Below are 24,542 nucleotides of genomic sequence, written 5' to 3' on the forward strand. Positions count from 1 at the left end.
ATATATATATACATATATAGCACCGGCTGCCATCATACATGAAAAAAAGCTTAAATAAACTCAATCTAATTTCAGCACTACATAAAAAATTATGTTTCAGAGGCAAAAAAAAAAGGGGAAATGATACATTTTTCACCTCAAAAACAATGTCCCTGGTCTATTCTATGAAATAGAAGGACAATGCAGAATGAGAGACATTCCCGGACAGGTTGCCTAGCACCGCTGTACACACCACCGCTCTGGCCGTCACCTCGCAGGAGCTGAGTGACTACAGTCTCACCACTGGGGAGTGAGTTGTCTTTTACTTTATATTATTTATTTGCTCTTTTTGCTTCTTTGGAGAACGTTTCTCGTGCAGTGTTACCGATGGAGATGTTAGCTGTAGGCGCAATATGAAAACTGAAAAAATCATTCACTGTTTGAGCTTTTAGCTCCACTATTTTAGTTCTTCACGCAGGAAGCTGAGATATGAGGCACTGTATTTAGCAAGTCGAACAGGTTGTAGCATGGACACTCATTTCATAGAAACACAATGAGAGTTACAGAGTCAGCCAAACAGCAGGGCTTCATACTACATATCAGTGGTGCCATTAGTGGGGTCTATTGGATAAGTGATCAAAGGGGTTATAGGGAAGCTGTCACCAAGATAACGCTATCTAATCTAATTCCATCATGTTATAGAGCAGGAAGAGCTGAGCAGATTGATATATATCTTTGTGGGAAAAGATTCTGTATAACTTGTAACATGTTGATTAAAATCCCTGCTCATTCTGTGTTATGGAGTCCAGTGGGCGGTGTCACTCAATGGACTGGACTCTGTAGCATGGAAACATCAGATATTTTAATCAGTAATTTACAATTTATACTGAATCTTTTCCCATAGTGATATATATCAATCCACTCAGCTCATCAGCTCCTTCTGCTCTATAACATGATGCCGATAGATTAGGTATCAATTTCATGGTGGGATTCCCTTTAAAAAATAACAAACTTCTTTCAAAAACAGCACCATCCCTGTCCTTAGGTAGTGTATGGTATTACAGTTTGTCTCTATTCACTTAAATGGAACTGAGCTGCAATACCACACGCAAATGAAGGACAAAAGTGTCGCTGTTTCTGGAATGATGCAACTATGGGGAAGATATATCAAACATGGTGTAAAGTGAAACTGGCTCAGTTGCCCCTAGCAACCAATCAGATTCCACCTTTTATTTTCCAAAGAGTCTGTGAGAAATGAAAGGTGGAATCTGATTGGTTGCTAGGGGCAACTGAGCCAGTTTCACTTTACACCATGTTTGATAAATCTCCCCCTATGTTTTTCTAATTTTGAAAGTAGTCAGATGCTGTAACCCCGTTAGTACGTGGATGAAAGGTGCGACCTTAGGTATCACTTTGTAAATTACATATAATGTTATTGCTTTTTTTTTTGTTAATTTTTACTGAAAGGATACTGAATACTAGCGATGGAACGTCCTACACTTTATTATGAGAAGAACGTATTCTGTCTTGAACCGCTGACAAAAAAAGGCAAATTCAACATATACGGCGCACTACCCCAAAAACTTCATCTCTCCGCCTCTACCGTTACCGAGCTCCACCCATCCAATCCACATTCATTAAAATGTCGGGAAATCTACATTCAGAATGTAGCCGGTGACCTTCACTTTTCCAAAGAGGTGATAAAGAACAGAGGGCTGGCCAGTTTGTCTTACGGGGAGTGGGACGCCAGAGAGGTGTACGACCCCTCGAATGTCATTCCACAAAAAGGAATACGGCATAGGCTAGAAGCGGCACATCTTCACGGGGGTCGTGTACAAACATCTGGTCTCTACAAAAAGTTTAAAACAAAAAGTTGCATAGGCTTCGGAAATAGTCTAGGGAGGAAACCTGATGAAGATGAAGATGGAGGCTCGTCCTATCTGACAATGGAGAGGCCAAAAATATTTCTAACAGAGGAAGCCGCATCAACGCCACGCGCCATGTCCGATGACTCTACTGGTGGGATCCTGAAGAAGATGCCAAAACCAACAGCCCAGTGGATTGTGGGTCATCATATAGAAGGCAAGGATGACAAGGAAAGGATCTCCAGACTGACCAATGATGGGCACATGACTGAAGAAGACTTCACAACCGTAAAAGAACTAGAAACGTATAAACCAAAGGATCAAAGAGAAGAGAGTAAAGCCGAGACACTGCTTCCAGTCTTTTATAAGTAAGATGGTCAACATGTAGCAAAACTACAACTCCCATCATGCCTGGACAGCCGTTGGCTGTCCAGGCATGATGGGAATTGTAGTTTTGCAACAGCTGGAAGGCCGAAGGTTCCCTATCCCTGCTCTAATGGTTACTTTGTCCTGTAGGATTCCAGGTTATTTATTGCCCCAAAAACAAGTGCAAGAGGTTGGTGTCAAAAACAAGACGGCGGAGTCTTTAGCCATCAAGCACTTTGAATTGCCCCCGCCTTTGAGACTTCAGGATCTGATGAATGCCAAGGCTGGAAAATATGTCTACGCCACAGAAAATGATTTTGAGAGAGAGCTTTACTCAGGTAAGCAAACAGAGCTTGGAACATATACTGGGTAAAACACGTTGGGAGGCTGTCTGGTTGTTAAAGGGGTACTCCAGCGGAAATCTTTTTCTTTTCAATCAGCTGGTTTCAGAAAGTTATATAGATTTGTAATTTACTTCTATTTAAAAATGTCAAGTCTTCCCATACTTATCAGCTGCTGTATGTCCTGCAGGAAGTGGTGTATTCTTTCCAGTCTGACACAGTGCTCTCTGCTGCCACCTGTGTCCAGGGAAATTATGAAATCAAATCCCTAAGTCAAAAGTCACACAGCTCTATGTATTTAGTGAGAATTTAGTAAGGTGCCATACCATCAAGGTTGGTACACTTGCCCAAACACTGTGTTGCGATCTTGCGATCCCTGATTCAGGTTCCGCTGCAGCTAATGTATATAAATGGGGTCACCTTGGGTCTGGGTTACAGCCACTTCCCATTGTGACCTCAATAACTTACATCAGCTGGGATGCAGCACAATTCAGGGAGCGCTCTTCCAAAGCCAACACCTAACCCTAGTGCAATTTTTTTTCCCTTTTTTTTGCCTGATAGGAGTGGGTAAAATTATACACCAGAGGGACCCAAAACCAAAGAATTGCATTGTGATGGAAAACAGTAGCACATATGAAAAGCATGTACAGCCATCAGTGCCCAGGTCTTATAAAGAGTGGATCACTTCTGATGGACACACAGGTACGTGTATTATTAGCGGTTGTAATGAATTTACTATTGACTTTTTTTCTGGAAATGTTGTACCACATCTAAACCCCCAGTAAGATGCCCTTAGTATGCCCCCACCCCAATGCTGAGTCCCTGGTATAGCACCACTTCTCATTCCTGCCCTCAGTATGCCCCCACACCAATGCTGAGTCCCTGGTATAGCACCACCTCTCATTCCTGCCCTCAGTATGCCCCCACCCCAATGCTGAGTCCCTGGCATAGCACCACCTCTCATTCCTGCCCTCAGTATGCCCCCTTCTAATGCTCAGTCCCTGGTGTATAGCACCACCTCTCATTCCTGCCCTCAGTATGCCCCCTTCTAATGCTCAGTCCCTGGTATAGCACCACCTCTCATTCCTGCCCTCAGTATGCCCCCCCCCCCAATGCTCAGTCCCTGGAATAGCACCACCTCTCATTCCTGCCCTCAGTATGCCGCCACCCCAATGCTTAGTCCCTGGCATAGCACCACCTTTCGTTCCTGCCCACAGTATGCCCCCCCCCCCCCAATGCTCAGTCCCTGGCATAGCACCACCTCTCATTCCTGCTCTCAGTATGCCCCCACCCCAATGCTCAGTCCCTGGCAAAGCACCACCTCTCATTCCTGCCCTCAGTATGCCCCCACCCCAATGCTCAGTCCCTGGCATAGCACCACCTCTCATTCCTACCCTCAGTATGCCCCCACACCAATGCTGAGTCCCTGGTATAGCACCACCTCTCATTCCTGCCCTTAGTATGCCCCCCCCCCCCCAATGCTTAGTCACTGGCATAGCACCACCTCTCATTCCTGCCCTTAGTATGCCCCCTTCTAATGCTCAGTCCCTGGCATAGCACCACCTCTCATTCCTGCCCTTAGTATGCCCCCTTCTAATGCTCAGTCCCTGGCATAGCACCACCTCTCATTTCTGCCCTCAGTATGCCCCCCCCCCCAATGCTCAGTCCCTTGCATAACACCACCTCTCATTCCTGCCCTCAGTATGCCCTCTTCTAATGCTCAGTCCCTGGCATAGCACCACCTCTCATTCCTGCCCTCAGTATGCCCCCCCCCCCATGCTCAGTCCCTTGCATAACACCACCTCTCATTCCTGCCCTCAGCATGCCCCCCCCCCCCCCCCCAATGCTCAGTCCCTTCCATAACACCACCTCTCATTCCTGCCCTCAGTATGCCCTCTTCTAATGCTCAGTCCCTGGCATAGCACCACCTCTCATTCCTGCCCTCAGTATGCCCCCTTCTAATGCTCAGTCCCTGGTATAGCACCACCTCTCATTCCTGCCCTCAGTATGCCCTCTTCTAATGCTCAGTCCCTGGCATAGCACCACCTCTCATTCCTGCCCTCAGTATGCCCTCTTCTAATGCTTAGTCCCTGGCATAGCACCACCTCTCATTCCTGAGTTTAATGTGGTTCCCCCTCATCCCTAGTCCCAAACATGGCTCCCTCTTTGTTATCCCCCAGGATAGCTTCTTTTTCTAAATGGGCTGCACCTTTCCCTTTTCTGAAAGTCTCTCCCCTCCTTGCTTCTGTCCAATGACTTTTAAGGTCTCCATACACCTTCTACTATAGTCGGCCATGTCCGCAGGTTTGGACGTTGGTGTGAGGTCTATGGAGGGGGTCTCCTAAACATCCACTAAAAGATTATGTCCGTGGAGATAGGGGTTGGGCGTGATGGAAAATCACAGTCATGCCCCTTTGTTCTGGGAGAGGTAATCTGCAGCCAAAGCTCTCTCACTGTGGCTTAACCTCCCTAACCGATTTATTTTTTTTCACTTAAATTTTATATATTGTAGCTATGTCTGTCGTATTATATTTTTTTATTAGATGTTGAGCGGCCTTTGAGACCTAAAAGAGGAGCCCTTCGTTGGGTAGCCCTTCCAACAGTGGTTGCGGATAAGATGAAACAAAGCCCCCAGAATGAGACATCGACAAATGTACTTAGTGACAGGAATACAAAACCTAAGGAAATCCAAGGTCCAATAAATAAGAAGCAGGTTCTGCAGAATATTGTCACTCAATGGAGAAGTGCCTGGTTGTTGAGTAAGTACACTATATAATCAGTGGCGTAGCTACCATGGAGGCAGACCACACAGCTGCTCTGGGGCCCCCCTGGAAGAACTTGGCCTGCCTCCATGGTACGGCTCTCACGGCGATCAAGAACTCCCTTCTGAGGCGCTGAGAGCTGCTTTCACAGCACAACTGCATCCTGTAAGAGCCGCTCTGTGCGTCATCCCAGGGGGAAGGGTTTTGTTTAATTGCTGTTCCGATGCTGTGACAACCGTTCCGAAGACCTGCACTGTCCCCGGGGGGGAGTGGGAGGGAGGGCTATAGCCCCTTTGTGGATCCGGAGCGGGTGCGTGGGAGCTGGTGCTGTGAGAGCCCCTCTGAGGAGCCGCACTGTCTAGGGAGGGGAGCGCATACACAGTTCCCTAGACATTAGGATTCATGGGGCCCATACTGTTTTGCTATGGGACCCCATGAATCCTAGTTATGCCCCTAACTCTTGTGAAACTGTTTTGTATATAATGTAAGATTTATACTGGAATTTGTATTGGTGTACTTAAAGGGGTACTCCAGAGAAACAAAAATTTTAATCAACTGATCCCAGAAAGTTATAGAGATTTGCCAAGGTGGCATCAAGCTTTTCATGATAGACCTTTCAAAATTCCAGGTTTCTCTTCAAATATCCTAGACTTGAAGCTTCAAATCCTCAATGAGAGGATGTACTAAAAAAACAAAAGAGCATGCATACATGGAAATGTAGACTAAGAAAGCTGATTGGGCACAGCTTGAGAGGGGAGAAACCTATAGAAATGTGTTTATTTGAGCTTCATGGGGCCAGTAGGATAGATGTCCTCATAGAGGTGCTCCCCTTTTCTGGAGTGCGGCTTTGTGTTCACCATTTGGGTCCAATAGAGAGAGAAGCACTGAGATGTTTATACCGCGACCGATTATCCCTAGGACATGTGGAAAATTTAAAGTTACAGGTACACTTTAAAAATTACACCACAATTCCAGTACTTGTCTACAGGAGTTCACCAGCACAGTCATTTTATTACACCTTTGTGATTTTGTTGGTTCATGATTAAAGGGGTACTCCTGCTCGGCTGTATTTTTCAGATCTGGCCGGGGAGGGGGTGGTTATGGGCATCGGAGGTCACTTACCTCCCCATACCCCGGTCCCGCAGCCGCTCCCTGGTCTTAGCTGCCGCACGGGACTTGACGTCTCAAGGCAGCTCAGCCATTCGGCGGCCGTAGCGGAGTCCCGCCTCAGACGTTACACCTCGTGTGGCAGCTCAGACCCGGAAGCGGCAGCTTTACGGGAGAATGGGGGCGCCGCGATTCTGGGCCGGTGCTGGAATCGGGGAGGTAAGTGACCTCCGACGCCCATAACCACCCCCTCCCCGGCCACATAAAAAACATAAAAATATGTTAAATGACAGTCAAATAAAATAAATCCCCTTTTATCATACAGTATCTGTTATTGATATATAGTGATGTCATAAGGTAGGTGTGGAAACTGCAAATAAAAACAAACATTATTTTAAAAATGTGATATTCTTATATTTTATGTGATTTCAGGTGTACACTGGAAAGACACCACCCTTGAGCAGCTTACAAGAGATCTTGGCAATATACACAATAGCCAGAAAATCTCGGCTCTCATAACTATGGCGTCTTCTGCCATTGAAGCTTTTCAGCCGATCGGTGAGTACAGAGATTGCGCTGAACATGTTGCTGCCCATGGTGAGACTAACAATTCCTTCCATACTTGTTATTATCTATTCAGTTTTCTCCTTCCCCCAGGTCAGACCTGCTGCTTTCTGCTGAAAAGAAAAGAAAAAAAAACTGAGTTTTTCTCTTTATCTCCCCCTTCCTTCTGAAATTGCTGATGTAAGTCCCTGGCAGGCTTTATCTGCAACTTTGTAGCTCCTTTGTAATGCTGGGAGGGTTAATTCAAGGTCAAGTTGCTAATGAACTCTGTTGCAGATAGGGACTTGTTTACATCAGTCGTTTTAGAAGGAAGGGGGAGGAGGAGACGGACATAACAGCTCAAACACAGTTTTTTGTGTCTTCAGCAGAAAGCAGCAGCTCAGAACTGGGAGAAGTAGACTGAATAATAACAAGTATGGAAGGAATTGTTAAGTTTTAGCATGGGCAGCAACAAATGAAAAGTTATGTTTGAGTGGAATACCCCTTTAAGCCCTGAAATGTGTCATATGTTGGTGATGCTGTTAATGAAAATAAGATGGGGAATCAGTACAATACTTCCTAGCTGCAACCCTGTTTGGCAATTTTGGTACACATTTTTTCTCTGCTGCCCACTGTGCCCAACAAAGTAGTAGGTCATGTGATTACCCCAATAACATCTTCTATGTATCATAGCAGATCAACTTGCTATGGGACTGTTCTATTTCAGAATGTCCATCTAATGTGTTTGGTGTTGGTGGTCACACATGCTCACATGCTCCCGCCTCTTAGATCTCCTAGTACATAGGTAGCAATTTTTTTTCCGCTATTGTGCAGCCCAGCCAGTAATAATTATTGCACTAAAAGAGGCGGCTTCTTATACCACATCAGTATTTTTACAAATAATTCTGATTTGAAAAATTGTTCTGTTTTGTGTGATGTATCAGAAATATAATACAGTGGTGCCTTGGATTACGAGCATAATTTGTTTTGTAATTCGCGCTTGTAATCCAAATCCACTCTTAAACCAAAGCATATCATAGAAATGCAGACAATTGCTTTCACACCCCAAAACTAATGATTTATTATTCTGAATAACATATAAAACAGATGAAACAAACATTCAGAAACAGCAGAATATGTGATATTATAAGTTACTGTACAGTAATGGAGATGATGGGAAACACAAGGGCTGACAGAGACTGCAGGGAGCAGGAAGCAATGAGCAGGACAGATGTGGGCACATACATGCAGCGCTCTATGTCCGGGGAGAGAGGGGTTACAGCTATGGAGAGATTACCTCCACAGTCCTGTCCTCTGATGCAAGCCCCAGCCTGAAGTGGATCTGCTATGATTTGGAAGGTGAGGGAGACTTCCTGGGTCAGAGTACAGGGCTGTAGACCCCGCTATGCCCCTCCTCCACTCCCCTCCCACCCAGTACAGAGAGCTCTTAAACCAAAGTCACAATTTTGAAAAACTGTGAGCTCTTAAACCAAAATGCTCTTAAACCAAGTTACTCTTAAACCAAGGTACCACTGTATTTCATGAGTCATTGTCTATGTCAGTGTTTCCTGCAGAGATACTAAGGCTAGTCTGTAGTGCACTGCGAGAGGAGGATGGTCTGGTCAGGATGGCAGCTGCCCTGTGTCAGTATCTGATCCAGGAAGTAAGTGAAGAAGCCAGGAAGATCATGTTCAATTCCCTGCAAAACGGTATTGTACTTTTTTTTTTTTTGTTCCTCTTGATTTTATTTATAGTGGAATATATATACTCAGCATAGAATGAATGAATGGCAAATGTTTTTCTGTATTCAGGTGACAGAAAATTTTGTTGGTGCCCTAGGCCAGGAATGGGTAAACCATCGGCCCCCCATCTGTGGCAAAACTACAATTCCCATCATGGGAATGATGGTAATTTTAGTTTTGCAACAGCCGGAGGGCCGAAGGTTCCCCATCCCTGCCCTAGGTGGTGGTTTCTGGTGTACAGTCACCATAGACCTCTATAGGTTTTTTTTTTTTTTACCTGTTACAGGTATATATTAGAAATCATCGAACTTAGGAGTTTGGCAAAACCCGAACCTGATTGCTCAGCCATTGAATCCTGTAAAGATAGATGCAGGCCTAGAGATGCATCCATCTTTTCCAGGCAGCAGGATTCAACTGACAAGCATCCAGGTTTGGTCAAACTTATTATTTAAAGGGGGAGTTCACCAATTTTTGTTTTTCATTTTAAAACAACTGGTGCCAGAGATTTGTAATGTACCTCTATTAAAAAATATTTTCTTCCAGTACTTATCAGCTACAGGAAGAGGTGGCAGGACTGAGCACTGTGTCAAACTGGAAAAAATATACACTACTTCCTGCAGGACATACAGCAGCTGAGAAGTACATGAGAATTTTTAAATTCCCTGGCACTTTCTGGGACTAGTTGATTTGAAAGATTTTTTTTTGTGAACTACCCCTTTAAGCTTTATATAATATTGTTCATTACTGTGTGTATACATGATATCCTATGGGTAAATACTGACATTTCTGTGTCCAGGGACGGATGCAGATAGCTGGGCCGCGGCTCAGTGTCTAGCTTTAGAAGCCAACCACAGCTATCTTGTAATAAAGCGGATCCTCGAGCAAATGTTCGCAGCTACCAACAAAGAAACTGAGGAGCAGGCACTTTACTTGCTGCGCAAACTTAGTAAACATACAGTGAGTAATACGCTTCAAAGATAAGAAAAAACACATTGGGGGAGATTTATTAAACATGGTGTAAAGTGAAACTGGCTCAGTTGCCCCTAGCAACCAATCAGATTCCACCTTTCATTCCTCACAGACTCTTTGGAAAATGAAAGCTGGAATCTGATTGGTTGCTAGGGGCAACTGAGCCAGTTTCACTTTATGCCATGTTTGATAAATCTCCCCAATTTAGCGTACAATCACACATAATGTATCCGCAGCGGATTTCTCGCTGCGAATTTGCAGCGAAATCCGCTGCGGATACTTGGCCATTCACTTCAATGGGCTGACATACTCGCAGCAGGATGACACTCAGCGCCATTAACCCCCACGGCCCGGGAATATACTGTACTGGGTCCCCGCTCTGGCTTGCTTCGGGGGCTCCCGGCACTCAGCCAATGAGTGTTCTGCGGTGGTGCCCCAGGAGCCCCTGAAACAAGCTGTAGCGGGAACCCAGTACAGTATGTTCCCAGGCTGCAGGGGTTAATGGTGCTGAGTGTGGCAGGATGACAATCCAGCTGCGAGTATATCAGCCCATTGAAGTGAATGGGCAAGTATCGGCAGTGGATTTCGCTGCAGTTCGTAGTGAGAAATCTGCTGCGGATACGTTATGTGTTTGTACCCTAAGGGTATGTTTACATTGAGCAAATACGGCAGAATTCCGTAGCGGCACTCTCCGCCGTGGAATCCCGCCATGTTTAGTGTCCTGTAGTGATTAAATGGGAGGGCTCACGTGCGTTCACCTCTTCCCCTCTCACATGCCACTTCTTCGAGCAGAGAGCGGCAGCGGAGGAGCGCGCGCTCTCCCGTAGAGATGCTATGACACACTGAGGCAGGCAGAATTCCGCCTATTTCACTCAGTGTGAACATACCCTAAAGGGGTTTTCCAGGCAAAATAGACGCGGTGCCGACACCTGATTAGCTGTTCGGTCAGAATTTGTCTCCGATCATTGTGAAGTCCTGGCAGTCTGTAAGTGCAGCTTAGCCCTCGAACAGGACCTGAGCTGCCGCTACACGTACGATTGTTGGCTCAATTGCACTAGGTGATATTAGCCTGTTCAGCCGAGAATCGCCCCATGTAATAAAGTCCTTACTTTTTATAGTGACTCTAAGGGCCCTATTGTGATATCAGGCAGTTTCGTCAGATTATTATTGCTCCGTGTAAAAAAGACAACGATCATCCGATGAAACAATCGTCGGCTGATTGTTGTAGTTTATTCCAGCCTATAAATCATCGGCCACCAAGCGTTACGTGTAATATTGTTGCATGGCTGATGGCTGTGTAAAAAAATAAGAAACTTTATACATATCTGTACATGGTCCCTTGTTTTCTTCTCGGTTGTGCCCTCTGCCGCTGGAACTTCTGAGCCGGTCCTTGCAGTGACAGGCCGCTCAGCCAATCACTGGCCGTGGCGCTGTCCTGTCTGGGCCAGTGATTGGCTGAGCGGCCTGTCACTTCAGAGATCGGCTCAGACGTTTCGGCGGCCGCAGAGGACAGAAGCGACAACAATGGGGAGTGTGGACAGGTATGTATAATGTTTATTATTTTACACTAGGGCGAGGGCTGCACGGACATTACTTGCGATATATACAGCCCTTACTGCACAATTATCGAGTTGTATAATAGACTTAGTAAGTGAGCAGCGATCTAGCAGATCAGTGCTCACTTACATAAGTGATCAGGCCATGTAAAACGGTCCCTACTGAGAGACTAAGTAATGGAGGTTATTAGGGGTATTCCCTGTCTATAGGACCCCCCACTAATCCAGAGAATGGAGTGTATAATGTTTAACTCTTGGTATGTCCAGACATATTCATAGATCTGTATGTGGTTTTCTGCTTTTATCCATTAGAACCTGGTCCACGCCATGTTGGGAGAGGCACTAAATAGCGGCAACTGGGGAGAAAGGATTATGTCCTGCAAAGCACTGTCCATCCTACATGGGACCATAAGCCAAGTAAGCCTCCGTAGCTGATTCCGGCCAGGATTGATTGCACTCCAGTATGTTCTATGGGCCCACAAGCCAAAGCTAAAGTATAACTAAATCATTCAACATAGTTCACAAAGTTCATTCCAATGTTATACTAGTTTGCAATAATATTACTTCACCAAGACTTTTAGGGTAATATAATTACTTCTATTAAAAAAATCTCAAACCTTCCAGTACTTATTAGCTGCTGTATGCCCTGCATGAAGTGGTGTATTCTTTCCAGTCTGACACAGTCCTCTCTGCTGCCACCTCTGTCCATTACAGAGTAGTAGCAAATACCCATAGAAAACCTCTACTGCTCTGGACAATACCGGACATGGACAGAGGTGACAGCAGAGAGCACTGTGTCAGACTAGAAATAAAACACCACTTACTGCAGGACATACAGTAGCTGATAAGTACTAGAAGACTTAAGATATATAAAAATATAATTACTTTACAAATCTATATAACTCTGAAACTGGTTGATTTGAATTTTTTTCCATTGGAGTACCCCTTTAAAACAGCAATTTACTGTGAGGCTATTAAAGAGAACCTGACATCAATTACATGCTGCCTAAATCACTGGGTTAGCCCCAGCGGCATCTCTTCAACTCATCTCATGTTCATCAATGATGCACACATACCCAATGCTTACAGACTGTAGGTGCAGTACATGGTTAAAAGTTACTTCCGATGCCGTCACCACTGATATTGATGCTTCTTTCTCTATGTAGGGAGTGAAAAGCAAGCTAAGCCATCTCATGTGGAATGACTGGAGCAATGCTGTCCGAGGGGCAGCTGCCAAGGCACTGGGCAAACTGGATCAGGGGAAGGAAGTACATGACCAGATAAGGTGGGAACTTTGCTTGTACCAATCTGGAAGTCTAGAAAATATCTTGTTGCATTTTTGCTATTTTCTTTAGTATTCCTTTAGTTTTAGTATTTCTCCTCCATGGTGCAGATGTTACAGGACCTGTGGTGACATCATAATCACATGATTAGGTCCTTCAGTATGTTCTCTAATGTTACTGAATTTGTCTCCTGGTTGCGGCTTTGCTTGATTTGTGCAAAATCTCTGGTGATTTTTTGGGAAATTATTGCAAAACTGTAGCCAGGAGACAATACACGACTGAAAGTATGAGTCTGTTTGGGTGGCCATGGGCCCCGGGCTATCACCCGAAACGGACCTATTATAATCCGATACTTTCATGCAGCAGGATTCAGATGCTGATCGTTTGGTTTATTGCGAACCCGATCTTTTGGCAAGTTTGTTCATCTCTAGTTAGGAACAAAAGAACAAGAAGACTTATCTAAAGTCATTCATTTGACCCAGCATCTTACTATTAAAGGCCCTTTACAAGGCACGCTAAATCATGCAGCCAGGCTGCACAACCAAGGAGTAGCAGCAGCAAATCCCCATGGAAAACCTCTGCTGCTCTGACAGTTTCCTACAGAGGTGGCAGCAGAGAGCACTTTGTCAGACTGGAAAGAATACACATCTTCCTGCAGGACATACAGCAGCTGATAAGTACTGGAAGACTTAAGATTTTTAAATAGAAGTAAATTACAAATCTGTATAACTTTCTGATACCAGTTGATTCAAAAACATTTTTTTTTCTTTACAGTACTCCTTTAATTTTAGATTTCTACACATAGCTGTTATATTCTAAGATATGAGATTATTAATTATTACAAATAGTTAACGTGGATACACAGGGCTATAGAAATGTATAACTATGATTATTATAATATCATTATTTCTCCTAGGATGCACTTGGAAAGTGATAGCTGGAAGGACAAGGTAGAGGCGTTAACTCTTATTGGGTTCCTGCACATTATGACGGCTCAGCTGCTCCCAGGGTTCCTGGACTGCTTTATCAATGACTTCATAGCTGTTCGCAGACAGGCGTGTCGGACTGCTGGGTTACTTCGAATAAAAGATGACATGGTGAGTATACAGGGATATAATGACAATTGTTATAGATACACAATAGAAAATGCTGCAAGATAACTACAATGTGTGAGATGAAATCATTATTACTTTGCAGCTTTTTAACTAAAAGGGGTACTCCAGAGAAATCAAATCAACTGGTGTCAGAAAGTTATATAGATTTGTAAGTTATAAAAAAAAATAAAAATCAAGTCTTCCAGTACTTATCAGCTGCTGTATGTCCTGCAGGAAGTGGTGTATTCTTTCCAGTCTGACACAGTGCTCTCTGCTGCCACCTCTGTCCATGTCAGGAACTATTCTGAGCGGGAGAGGTTTTTTTTATGGTGATTTGCTCCTACACTACTTCCTGCAGGACATACAGCAACTGTTAAGTATTGGAAGGCTTCAGGGTTTGTTTTATGTTGTTTTTTTTTTTTTTTAACTTACAAATCTGTATAACCTCTCTGGAGATTTTTCTCCGAAGTACCCCTTTAACATGTCTCATTGCATATTCCCAGGTCATGGATTGTCTCTATCAACTAGTTCAGAATGACCCAGTATGGAAAATCAAAGCACATGGAATCAAAGGTTGGTAGGACCAGAGAGGGGTTCCCTCCATGTGTTGGTTCGGCCCCCAAGAGACGATGTTGGGGTCTTGTTGCTTAGCATTTAGCTCTACCACTATAAACTATGGGGGGAGATTTATCAAACATGGTGTAAAGTGAGACTGGCTCAGTTGCCCCTAGCAACCAATCAGATTCCACCTTTTATTTTCCAAAGAGTCTGTGAGGAATGAAAGATGGAATCTGATTGGTTGCTAGGGGCAACTGAGACAGTTTCACTTTACACCGTGTTTGATAAATCTCCCCCTATGTTAACTTATTGTGTGGACCTATTTATTTGAATTCACCGTAAAACAAAGACTCTATGTGCGGTTTATGATATTTAGTCACTATTCTGTGTATTTCTGTGTATGGTTATTCTACTTGCTTTCTAGCTTTAGGTAAAATCGGGTATATAACACCACGGGTGAAGGAACTTATGTTGCGAGCTATGCGGGTTGACGAACCAGGGGTACGTATAGAAGCCTATCGCTGTATTGCAACACTGAATCTGTGTGACGGTGACATTCAACATGCACTTCAAGATAGAATGGCTCTGGAGTCCAATGAGCTTGCTAGTAGGTGAGATATTTGGCTTAAAAAAAAAAAAAACTAAAGTAATGCTATTCATTTATTTTTGTTAAAATATAGTATCTTCCTGCCTTATAGGGAGGTGAAACAGACGCTGACTGCATTAAATGTGGCACCTAAAGGGAACCAGGAGATGATGGCACAAGTCAAGCATCAGGTACTTGCTATGGTTAAAGGGGTCCTACCTCTTCTGCTCTCCAGCGCTCAACTTCCTCCGTCTGCATGTCTCTGCTTATACTTTCTTCCTCAGTCAAACTCGGCCTCTGGACAAGAGTGGCACTGTTTATGGCCACTCATACGACTCGTGAACTTTCTTATATATTAGTTGTTGTTTTTTTATGTACATATAATCTAGTGTGGTTGATAATATTGTAGATAATAGGTCTTGTTGATAACAGTATCCATATTTTTTTAATGGTTTCGTAGTTATCAAAGCTGTGTCAGAAGGAAGTGTTATTTCCTAAAGTACTTAAGGTGGATGAAGATGAAGCGTCAGGAAAAACAGAGCCGGACCAAACATTGCCTAACTCTCCCAAATGGAAGCACAGGATACAAGAGCAAGAGCCGTGTTGGGATAATGTGGGCAAGGCACTGTCAGGTAACATACACTGCCTTTCCTTACAGGGTTTAGAAAAACATGGCCGCTTTCCTCCACAAACAGCACCACTCCTGTCCTCCGTTTGGGTGTAGGTTTTGCAGGTCAGTTCTATTAAAGTGAATGGAGCTGAATTGCAGTACCACATACAACCTGAGGAAAGGTGTGGAGCTGTTTTTGCAAGTAGCTGTGCTTTTTCTAATCCTGGCTAAAGACAATGGGGGAGATTTATTAAACATGGTGTAAAGTGAAACTGTCTGTTTCCCCTAGCAACCAATCAGATTCCACCTTTCATTCCTCACAGACTCTTTGGAAAATGGAAGGTGGAATCTGATTGGTTGCTAGGGGCAACTGAGCCAGTTTCACTTTACGCCATGTGTGATAAATCTCCTCCATGAGCCCTAAATGTGTCATCTATAAACCACTGCAGACAACCACCACAAAGAACATTTTTTGTTCTATTAGACTTTGCATTGTAGTCAGTGGCGTAGCTACCATAGAGGCAGGGAAGGCGGTTGCTATGGGGCCGTGGAGGGAGGGGGCCCAGGGAAGATGAGAGCCTACTGTGTCCTTTTGCTTAACCCTTTATTTACTGCACAGTGTAAGTGACCCAGTGTTCTCTAACATGCTCCAAAACAAAAAAAAAAGGGTTAATACAGAAGACAATTAGCTCTCTGCCTGACTACTCTGATAACCTCTGCTCTCTGAGTTCCTGCAGAGGTCAGGGGGTTATCAGTGCAGAAGTAGCAAAGGAGAGAGCTAATTGTCTTGTGTATTAACCCTTTTTTTGTGTTGCAGTATGTAAGAGAACACTGGGTCACTTACACACTGCAGTAAATAAAGGGTTAAGCAAAAGGTAGTCTGCTCCTGCACCTATGCATATAACCATACGAATCTGCCTCTGGCCACAAGAGAATTTTTTTTGATCACATCACCGAGTATGTATGTATGTATGTATGTATGGAGGGGCGCAGGTTTCCCATCCCTGCAGTAAAGGGACCCCCAACAATCAGGTAGTCACTGACTAACCAAACACTTTCCTCTTCACCGTGAGCCAGCATGCAGTATATACTAATATACAGATGTGCACTTATTTATCCTTCCTTTCCTTATATCCTTTTTAATATTTCCAGGTCAGAGCTGTCCATCAGTAATGTCTGGTATGGAATATAACAGTACAGACTCCGAGCTGCAGGTACATTATAACATCTGGATATACGTTTATATTGTTTGAACAGTGACGCTTGTATTCCTCATGCACGGTATGGCTAGTGGATTAATGGTGTCAATGGGGACATCCTGAACAATAATAACTGAGAGCCCATTCTCACTGCATGCACACATATGAAAGGTGATACTCAGTGGTAGAACATAATCATTGGGCCTATAGCTTTCGGCTGGTGCCACATTGGTTAAAGAAGTCCAGCGAGGGCGGAAAAAACATTTAGGGTGGGGGGAGCATAATAAACATGATGACCCGGCTGAAGGATGCCCTGCTCAGTTTCTGGGGCGGGACACTGCTGCGCTGATCAGGCCAAATCCCACCCATTAGTGACATTGTAATTACTCAATAACTGGCAGGATACAGAAGCCTGGTGATGCCACGCATTGCGGGCACGAGGTCCGGTAAGCATACTTTCTTTTTTATGTACCCCCCATCAAATTTCTGATTTACAGATTTGGAGTCAGGGAGGATTTTTTTCTCTCTATAATTTAAAAAAATTATAGCTTCTACCTTTATGGGTTTTTATGTCTTCTTCTGGATCAACACTATATAGTTATAGGCTGAACTGATTGAATATTTGTCTTTATTCAGCCTCCCAAGATTCATATGTCACCTATTTCCACACTTACTTGAAAAGCAAGTGTCCCAGCGTCTGACAAAGGGAATCCCAAAGATCACCTGAAGAGGATCTATTGTATAGCTATATATATATATATATATATATATATATATATATATATATATATATATATATACACACACACACACACACACATAATGAGTAATACAGTATATACATGCAAGTGATGGTGTGAATGTCTTCCAGGTACTAATGGAGACTGACTCAAGGCCAGCGTCTCGTCAGACAGTGGACACTACACCTGTTACATCTGAACTATCATTTACTACAAGACCGAACACAGATATGTCCCAGTGTAACCAACAATCACCTTAGAGGGATTAATCCTCCACTGTTATATAGCTCCAAATTCCCTTTCTCCCCTGCATAGAGTCAAGTGGTCTTCTGGTTCATTAAAACTGATGGCCTAGGATTAGATCAGTGGTGTGCTGAGTTGGAGCAGTGGTGGCTACGTTTCAGCCACCTTCTATTCATTGTTAGGGTGCGTTCACACCTACCGCATCCGCAGCTTATTTTTCCGCGGAAATCCGCAGGTCTGGTAGTGCAGATTTCAACCTGCGAGAAATCCGCATATGTGTGCGTTTTGCGTTTTTTCTGCAGCAAGTTTATCGCAACTGAAATGTCAGTTTAAAATGTCTCTCATTCTAAACGGACATTTCAGTTGCGATAAACTTGCTGCAGAAAAACCGCAAAACGCACACATATGCGGATTTCTCGCAGGTTGAAATCTGCACTACCAGACCTGCGGATTTCCGCGGAAAAATAAGCTGCGGATGCGGTAGGTGTGAACGCACCCTTAAAGGGGTTGTCCAGCGAAAATCTTTTTCTTTCAAATCAACTGGTGTCAGAAAGTTATATAGATTTGTAATTTACTTCCATTAAAAAAATCTTCCCATACTTCACTGACATCTCTGGCCGAGACAGGAACTGTCCAGAGCAGGAGAGATTTTCTAAGGGGAGTCGTAGAAAACCGAGAGAGTTCCTGTCTCGGCCAGAGATGTCAGCAGAGAGAAGTGTCTCAGACTAAAAATAAAACAACATTTTCTGCAGGACATACAGCAGCTAATAAGTATGGGAAGACTTGAGATTTTTTTAATAGAAGTAAATTACAAATCTATATAACTTTCTGACACCAGTTGATTTGAAAATTTGAAAGAAAATGATTTTCACTGGATAACCCCTTTAACCAGGGTGCTGTATGGAGCATTGTAAACAATGGAGGCGACATCATTCCCGCAAGCCCCTTCAACCTATGGCTACAGGGGGGATTTTAAACTCTGTATCTGGGAAAACAAAGTTCTGGCCATTATTAACCTAATTGCACAGAATATTGGACCAAAGAAAAATGTTTTTTTGTGCATTTAAGTTTTTGTTCCTATTTTCAGCAAATAAAGCTAATTCTTTGTATACAATTTTCTAGAGTAATGTAATGGAAACATTATGCACTTGCAGAGGACATAAATCTATCCTGGCCATGTCAGATATACCCTGGTGCACGGCTAGCTGCCAGAGGTGATAGATTTACATGTAAACTGGTGGTGGAGAGAGGGAGATTGTACAAACACGTCTCAGTCTTCAGTATATATGCAAAGGTTCCATATTTAATGTATATACAATAATATAAAAGTCATTCAATATTTCACCCAGTCGGTGCAGTTCCAAGTGCAAGAGTTGTGCAATAGGGTTAGTGGCTTCCGAAACAGTCGCTGAAGTTTTAGGCATGACCCCAAATATATAGGTAGACCAGGGATGGGGAACCTTCGGCCCTTCAGCTGTAGCAAAACTACAATTTCCATCACGCTAAAGCTTTGGCTGTCCAGGCATGATGGGAATTGTAGTTTTGCAACAGCTGAAGGTTCCCCATCCCTGAGGTAGATCAATAACCTACTCACATACTATGTAGGCAGAATGTGGCCTTTTAATTAACATGGCTGATAAGCAGGATAAATTATAACTTTAAAGGGGTATTCCCATCAGGATGCATAGGATAGGGCATAATTAGGAGATTGAGGGGGGTGTCTCATCGCAGGGGCCCCCTGCAATCTTAAGAACGGGGACCCTGACACCCCTGCATTCATTCTCCATGGAGTTGCTGAAGACTCGAATGCAGATTTCAGCTCTCAACTCCATTCAGCAATGATTTTGCAGTCTCTCTTCTTTAAATTGTATGGTGGGGCCCCAGTGATGCTGTGCATCCCCGAACTACTGTCACAGAAATGTGACATCACAGACTGACTGATTACTGGCGGTGTAGGTTTTCAATAGATAAGTAAGAAGTTGTTTCTTTGATGCTGCTGGAACTCTCTTCTGCGTTGCCCTGGAAGTTTCCCTGCAGCAGCTTATTTTGTTTCTCTCTCCATGTCAAGATCTGTTCAGTCATCTGCTCAAGATCGGCCTCCAGAGCCTCCATTCTGACCAAAGCGTCGTCCTAAAAGAGACAGGTGGTGTGTTAAAGGGCGTCTCCACAATGGACATGCATACATACAGGATAGGAGATGTGTCTGAATGCTGAGGACCCCACTGCTGTGTAGAGAGAGCTTGTCAGGCTGGGTTCACACTACGTTTTTTTATCTTTTTCTTTTTGCAAAAAAACGGATGCGTGTGTTACCATTGAATTCCATTAAAAAAACGGATCAGTTTTTTTTTTAACGGACACAAAAATTAGGTCGACTACGTTTTTGTGTCAATTTTGATCCTTTTTTTTTTTTTAACGGATGTACACGCATGCATCCGTTTTTTTATCCTTTTTTTTGCAAAAAACGGATGGAAAAAAAAAAAAAAAAAAAAAAACGTAGTGTGAACCCAGTCTTACCCATACTATTTCTCCCCCCTGTGGATAGGTGATAAATATCCATTGTCGGACACAATCGGTTTTTCCTCACCATGTTTTTCGCCCGTTCTGGTATCTGGGGGATGGTGCGGATGTTTTGGATGTAGACTTCCAGCTTCTCAATGAAATTAACGGCGAGCGGTAAGAGTTCGGAGACAAACCTGGGCAGAAGAGAGGAAAGGTATTAGACTGAAGCTGTACATACATCCACACAGCAGCCTCACAGAGGGAGATAAGGAAGTGTCGCTGAACACAGGTATGAAGTAATGTTTTACTCTCCATAGATGTGGAGCTGAGCTGCAACATACCTTCCCCCTCCCCTACCATTATTTGATATACAAGGAACCGAACCCTGTACATCAATCATGCAAAGCAGAGAGGAGGCGTGCATGTTGCCACTCAGCAAGACTTCTGTGATGCCTGAGTTTTGAAGGAAAAACATATACAGATATAAAAAGATATACAGATTTGTAAATGACTTTCAAGTTTTCCAGTACTTAAACAGCTGCTGTATGTCCTGCAGGAAGTGGTGTAATTTATTCCAGTCTGACACAGTTGCTCTCTGCTGCCACCTCTGTCCATGTCAGGAACTGTCCAGAACAGCAGCGGTTTTCTATTGGGTTTGCTACTACTCTAGACAGAGGTGGCAGCAGAGAGCACTGTGTTAGGGTCTGTTCACATGGAGTAAAACATGTGGAGCTCCCCGACGTGGAATCCTACCTGCCTCAGTGTCACACAGTGTCTCTATGGGATGACTGCAGCGCCTCCACTTCTGTCAATTCTTTAAACGGAGAGTGGAGCGTGCGAGCCATCCCATAGAGATACTGAGGCAGAAGGGATTCCACAGTGGGGGGAGAGGCTCTGTGTGAACGAACCCTTAGACTGAAAAAAATAAACCACTTCCTGCAGGACATACAGCAGCTGATAAGTACTGGAAGGCTTGAGTTTATGTAGTTTTTTTTTTTTTTTTTAAATAGAAGTAATTTACAAATCTGAATATCTTTTTGACACCAGTTGAGTTTTTTTTTTCCCCTCTGGAGCACCCCCTTTAAATACTTACCTGTGGTAAGCCGCCTCAATCGGTAAATTCTCCTGGCACAACGGCTTAATCAGCCTCTGTCGCAGACTGCGTTTCTCTCTCAGTACCGCCTCCAAGTGGCTGTTTATCGCTTGTAGGGCCTCATATTTCTGGTCTGCAATTTTTAAAAGAGATGAGAACTGATCTATACCAGTAAAATAATAGTGTCTGTAAAGACAGATTTACTACACTGAAATTAGGAACTAAGGGGGCGATTTATAAAACATGGTGTAAAGTGAGACTGGCTCTGTTGCCCCTAGCAACCAATCAGATTCCACCTTTCATTCCTTACAGACTCTTTGGAAAATGAAAGGTGGAATCTGATTGGTTGCTAGGGGCAACTGAGCCAGTTTCACTTTACACCATGTTTGATAAATCTCCCCCAAAATGACTATAGAGGATTATACATTATGTATGACCAGGTGAAACACTTACTGAGGTAAAAGGAATGAGTGATGTCGGCCGTCTCCTTCTCAAGCTGCAGCATTTCTAATTCCAGGCTCTTCTGTAGGGAAAAAATATACAAGAACAATGAAGCCTTTCAAGGGGGTTTTACCAGTAAGCTGTTCGCACTTTATCCCCCTGCTGGGATCCCTAGAAAATTAGGCTGTTTAGTTTCTCAGCAGCGCCACCACAGGAAGAAATAAGTATTGCAATGTGCCCATTCAAATCAATGGGACAGGTCCTCCAAAGAGGTGTCCTATACCTAAACTGGAGGACCTCTACAAGGCATGTGTTCCTGGTTATAGTATAAGCAGATTATGTGTATAGAAGATTATGGAAATGTTCGCATTAAAGGGAAACTAATAGCAGGTTAGATATACTTAATCTGCTGTTATGCCTCTATAGCGAACAGGGCGCTGAGGATGAAGGTGAGTTTTTTACCTTGATCCTAAGGGACAGTAAATTTGTGCATGTACTCATTATGCAAATTAGGCAGTTTGCTGCAATGGGGCAGAGCGAGCACCCTCAGATCCACCAATATTTATTAGGAAGGAAGGGCCTGATTGGGTGGTAGCCCCGCCCCCAGTGCACCTAAGCTTCTCATTTGCATAGGGAGTCAAATGCAAATTTACTAAAACTTACTTTCATTCTCAGCGTTCCGAGCGCTATAGGGAGATCAGCAAGTTAGAGGTTTCAAGTAATTCCCATATGGACATATGGCATAAATTTCTGCTAAATGTAGGTCCCATGTGTGGGGTGGACACCTATCTTAAAATCAATCATTCACCCCATTTAAAACTTTAAAGGGATTATCCAACATTAAAAAAACATGGCTGCTTTCTTCCAAAAATAGCACCACGTCTGTCGTCAGGATGTGTGTGGTATTACAACTCGGCCCTATTCATGTCATTCAAACCGAGTTCCAATACCGCACCCAACCTGACATCAAGGTCATAGGCAAAGGCACAAAAGGGGGAAATTATCATGGTTAGTGTACTTAAAGGAATTTTGTGTCAAATGTCATGTGTACTCCCCTTTACCACATCCCTATTGTGTACAGTGTCTGTTACTGAAGAGGGACGACCTCCATACTCTGTTTCAGTGCATCAAGGGGTAAAGGACCACTCCCGTTGCAATGATAGACCTCTTTGCTAAAACACCAATTTCCCCTCTAAGCCTCTATTAGCAGGTTGGGATGCTCTAAACTGCCACACTCTTCCCTTTATGAACTTTGGAGTCATCCAGTATGAACGAGGGCTTTAAAGTATTTGCTTCCGTCACGCAATGATTTCCTGCAAGAGTCATAAGCGCCGCGCAGCTTCTTCTCGGATGCGACCGGAACCATTATTTTCCACTAGAATATGGAACAGAAAAACAAGAGGAGAGAGACGAGAGAGGTCACCTGGTTGATTTCAGCCTTCAGTGCAGAGATCTTCTCCAGCTCTTCTACACGACTAAAACACGGCGTCTCCTTCCATGTCTGGTCAAGGGCTTTCTAGGTAAAATAAAGCAGACTTTTTTATGTTCCATGCATAAGATTTTATTATAGACTAAATAATAGCACTGTTTGATTGAATCGTAATGAATATACTCATCCCCAGCCACACGAGGCCTCCGGGTATACACTGCCCGGGACTGGAGCTGACCCCATTCCCCTCTATAGGAGAGTTTCATGGGCGTGCTCTGTGACCTGTACAGAGGTCAGTCACCATAGAGAGGGAGGCTGAGCACTGATCATCGCCTATTGTGTTATCTGTATATACTGCTGGCTATGATGATAAGGAGGAGACTGCAGGAATCAGTGTCAGTATATATGAATATATCTATATATCTCTAAGGCTTCCGTACCTGAGACAGCACTCCAGCCCCCAGACATCTCTCTATCAGTAACGCAGCTGCCGTCGGCTGCACCGGATCCCAGGGATTAGTCGCCATTCCCGGTTCATACAACTTATATACACAACTGAAATGACAACTGCTCACATACAAAGCAAAAGAGAGCGCTAAGGGTGACGGCAGCCAATCAGAAGTTGCGTTGTGAAATGACCCTTTAGGAGACCCGTAGCGGCGCCGTAAATGCGGGTGGCGCGTGCGCGCTCCTGGCTCTGGCGCCATCTTGTGTATGGCAAACCGTCAGTGGCGCGAAAGGTGGTTGTAGAGATGGATGAAACGTCACCCGTCCATAGTTATCCCGTCTGTGTTCCGGGGGGTCATTAGCTTTGGGTAAGGGCTGTGACTTGGTTACTTTCTTGGGGGTGAGCTTGTGTGCTGTCTGTATGTGTAACCTTGTATTATTTATAGATGATGTGAGCTGACACTGCCCCCATGTGGCCCCTGTGTGCACTTACAGCTATTGGGGCTTTCAGGATTCTGTTTGGGGCATTGAAGAAGTTTTATGTAAGTTTATTTACAACATGCGTATGAGTTCACCATTGTCAGTATCACTGCTTGCTGTCAGTGGATGAAAACATCTGTATTAGTTGCTGAATATCAATGTAGGCCCCTGATCCTCAGCCTTTTACTCTCTGTCTGTCTCTAAACTACAGCCCCCAGCAAATCCCCTAATAAAGTGCTGGGGTGTATGCAGGTATCTCCGCCACCATCTGTAATGCCCTGACCGCAATACCTGTCATCCATTGAAACACCTGTGTGTAGTCTGATCGTTTTCTAATATATATATATTTTTTTCTTGTGCCTTATTGGGGGACACAGACACCATGGGTATAGGCTGCTGACACTAGGAGGCTGACACTAAGCAAGACCAAAGTAATTGCCCCCCCACCCTCAGCAGGCTATACCCGCCCACTGGCTCTGAGCTAATTCAGTTTAGCCTACGGTCAGCAGGAGGCAGATGCAGGTCTGGTTGCTCCAGATCCGTTCTGCGAATTTCTGTTCTATTAACCCTTTCTTTTTCCCTAACAGGTCAGGCACGGTGGTTAATATAG

The 24,542-nt window shown here is 44.0% G+C and overlaps 2 protein-coding genes across 3 annotated transcripts; one reads left to right on the plus strand and one right to left on the minus strand.

The window, feature by feature from the left end:
* The first annotated feature begins 242 nt into the window (after positions 1-242).
* Positions 243-17,717, plus strand: HEATR4 (HEAT repeat containing 4). 2 transcript variants are annotated; one of them, XM_069949986.1, is made up of 17 exons: positions 243-289; positions 1,447-2,212; positions 2,361-2,548; positions 3,113-3,253; positions 5,095-5,310; positions 6,853-6,978; positions 8,526-8,672; positions 9,502-9,662; positions 11,543-11,647; positions 12,397-12,515; positions 13,430-13,610; positions 14,111-14,180; positions 14,590-14,776; positions 14,864-14,942; positions 15,212-15,383; positions 16,514-16,575; positions 17,432-17,717. In XM_069949986.1, exons 2-17 carry the CDS (start codon positions 1,464-1,466, stop codon positions 17,558-17,560), a joined length of 2,832 nt encoding a protein of 943 aa, XP_069806087.1. In that variant the 5' UTR covers positions 243-289; positions 1,447-1,463; the 3' UTR covers positions 17,561-17,717. The 2 variants fall into 2 exon arrangements, with proteins under 2 accessions (XP_069806087.1, XP_069806088.1); XM_069949987.1 differs by lacking the exon at positions 243-289 and having other exon boundaries at positions 1,341-2,212.
* Positions 17,718-18,826: 1,109 nt separating this feature from the next.
* Positions 18,827-23,766, minus strand: HAUS2 (HAUS augmin like complex subunit 2). Its single transcript, XM_069950751.1, has 6 exons — positions 23,446-23,766; positions 23,000-23,092; positions 21,589-21,658; positions 21,136-21,268; positions 20,128-20,236; positions 18,827-19,673 (listed from the first exon to the last, which is right to left on the minus strand). The coding sequence occupies exons 1-6, from the start codon at positions 23,710-23,712 to the stop codon at positions 19,485-19,487; spliced, it is 861 nt and encodes a 286-aa protein (XP_069806852.1). The 5' UTR covers positions 23,713-23,766; the 3' UTR covers positions 18,827-19,484.
* Between the last annotated feature and the right edge of the window lie 776 nt (positions 23,767-24,542).

The sequence above is a fragment of the Dendropsophus ebraccatus genome, chromosome 13 (genome assembly GCF_027789765.1).
Source record: "Dendropsophus ebraccatus isolate aDenEbr1 chromosome 13, aDenEbr1.pat, whole genome shotgun sequence".
In the NCBI taxonomy this organism is placed as follows: domain Eukaryota; kingdom Metazoa; phylum Chordata; class Amphibia; order Anura; family Hylidae; genus Dendropsophus; species Dendropsophus ebraccatus.

Coding starts and splice junctions, on each gene's coding strand:
- HAUS2 (XM_069950751.1), bottom strand. CDS start 23,712: ATGGCGCCAGAGCCAGGAGCGCGCACGCGCCACCCGCATTTACGGCGC. Junction 21,269..21,588: donor CACTCATTCCTTTTACCTCA/GTAAGTGTTTCA, acceptor TAAAAATTGCAG/ACCAGAAATATGAGGCCCTA. Junction 20,237..21,135: donor ATTGAGGCGGCTTACCACAG/GTAAGTATTTAA, acceptor TCTTCTGCCCAG/GTTTGTCTCCGAACTCTTAC.
- HEATR4 (XM_069949986.1), top strand. CDS start 1,464: ATGGAACGTCCTACACTTTATTATGAGAAGAACGTATTCTGTCTTGAA. Junction 9,663..11,542: donor GCAAACTTAGTAAACATACA/GTGAGTAATACG, acceptor TTTATCCATTAG/AACCTGGTCCACGCCATGTT. Junction 11,648..12,396: donor TACATGGGACCATAAGCCAA/GTAAGCCTCCGT, acceptor TTCTCTATGTAG/GGAGTGAAAAGCAAGCTAAG.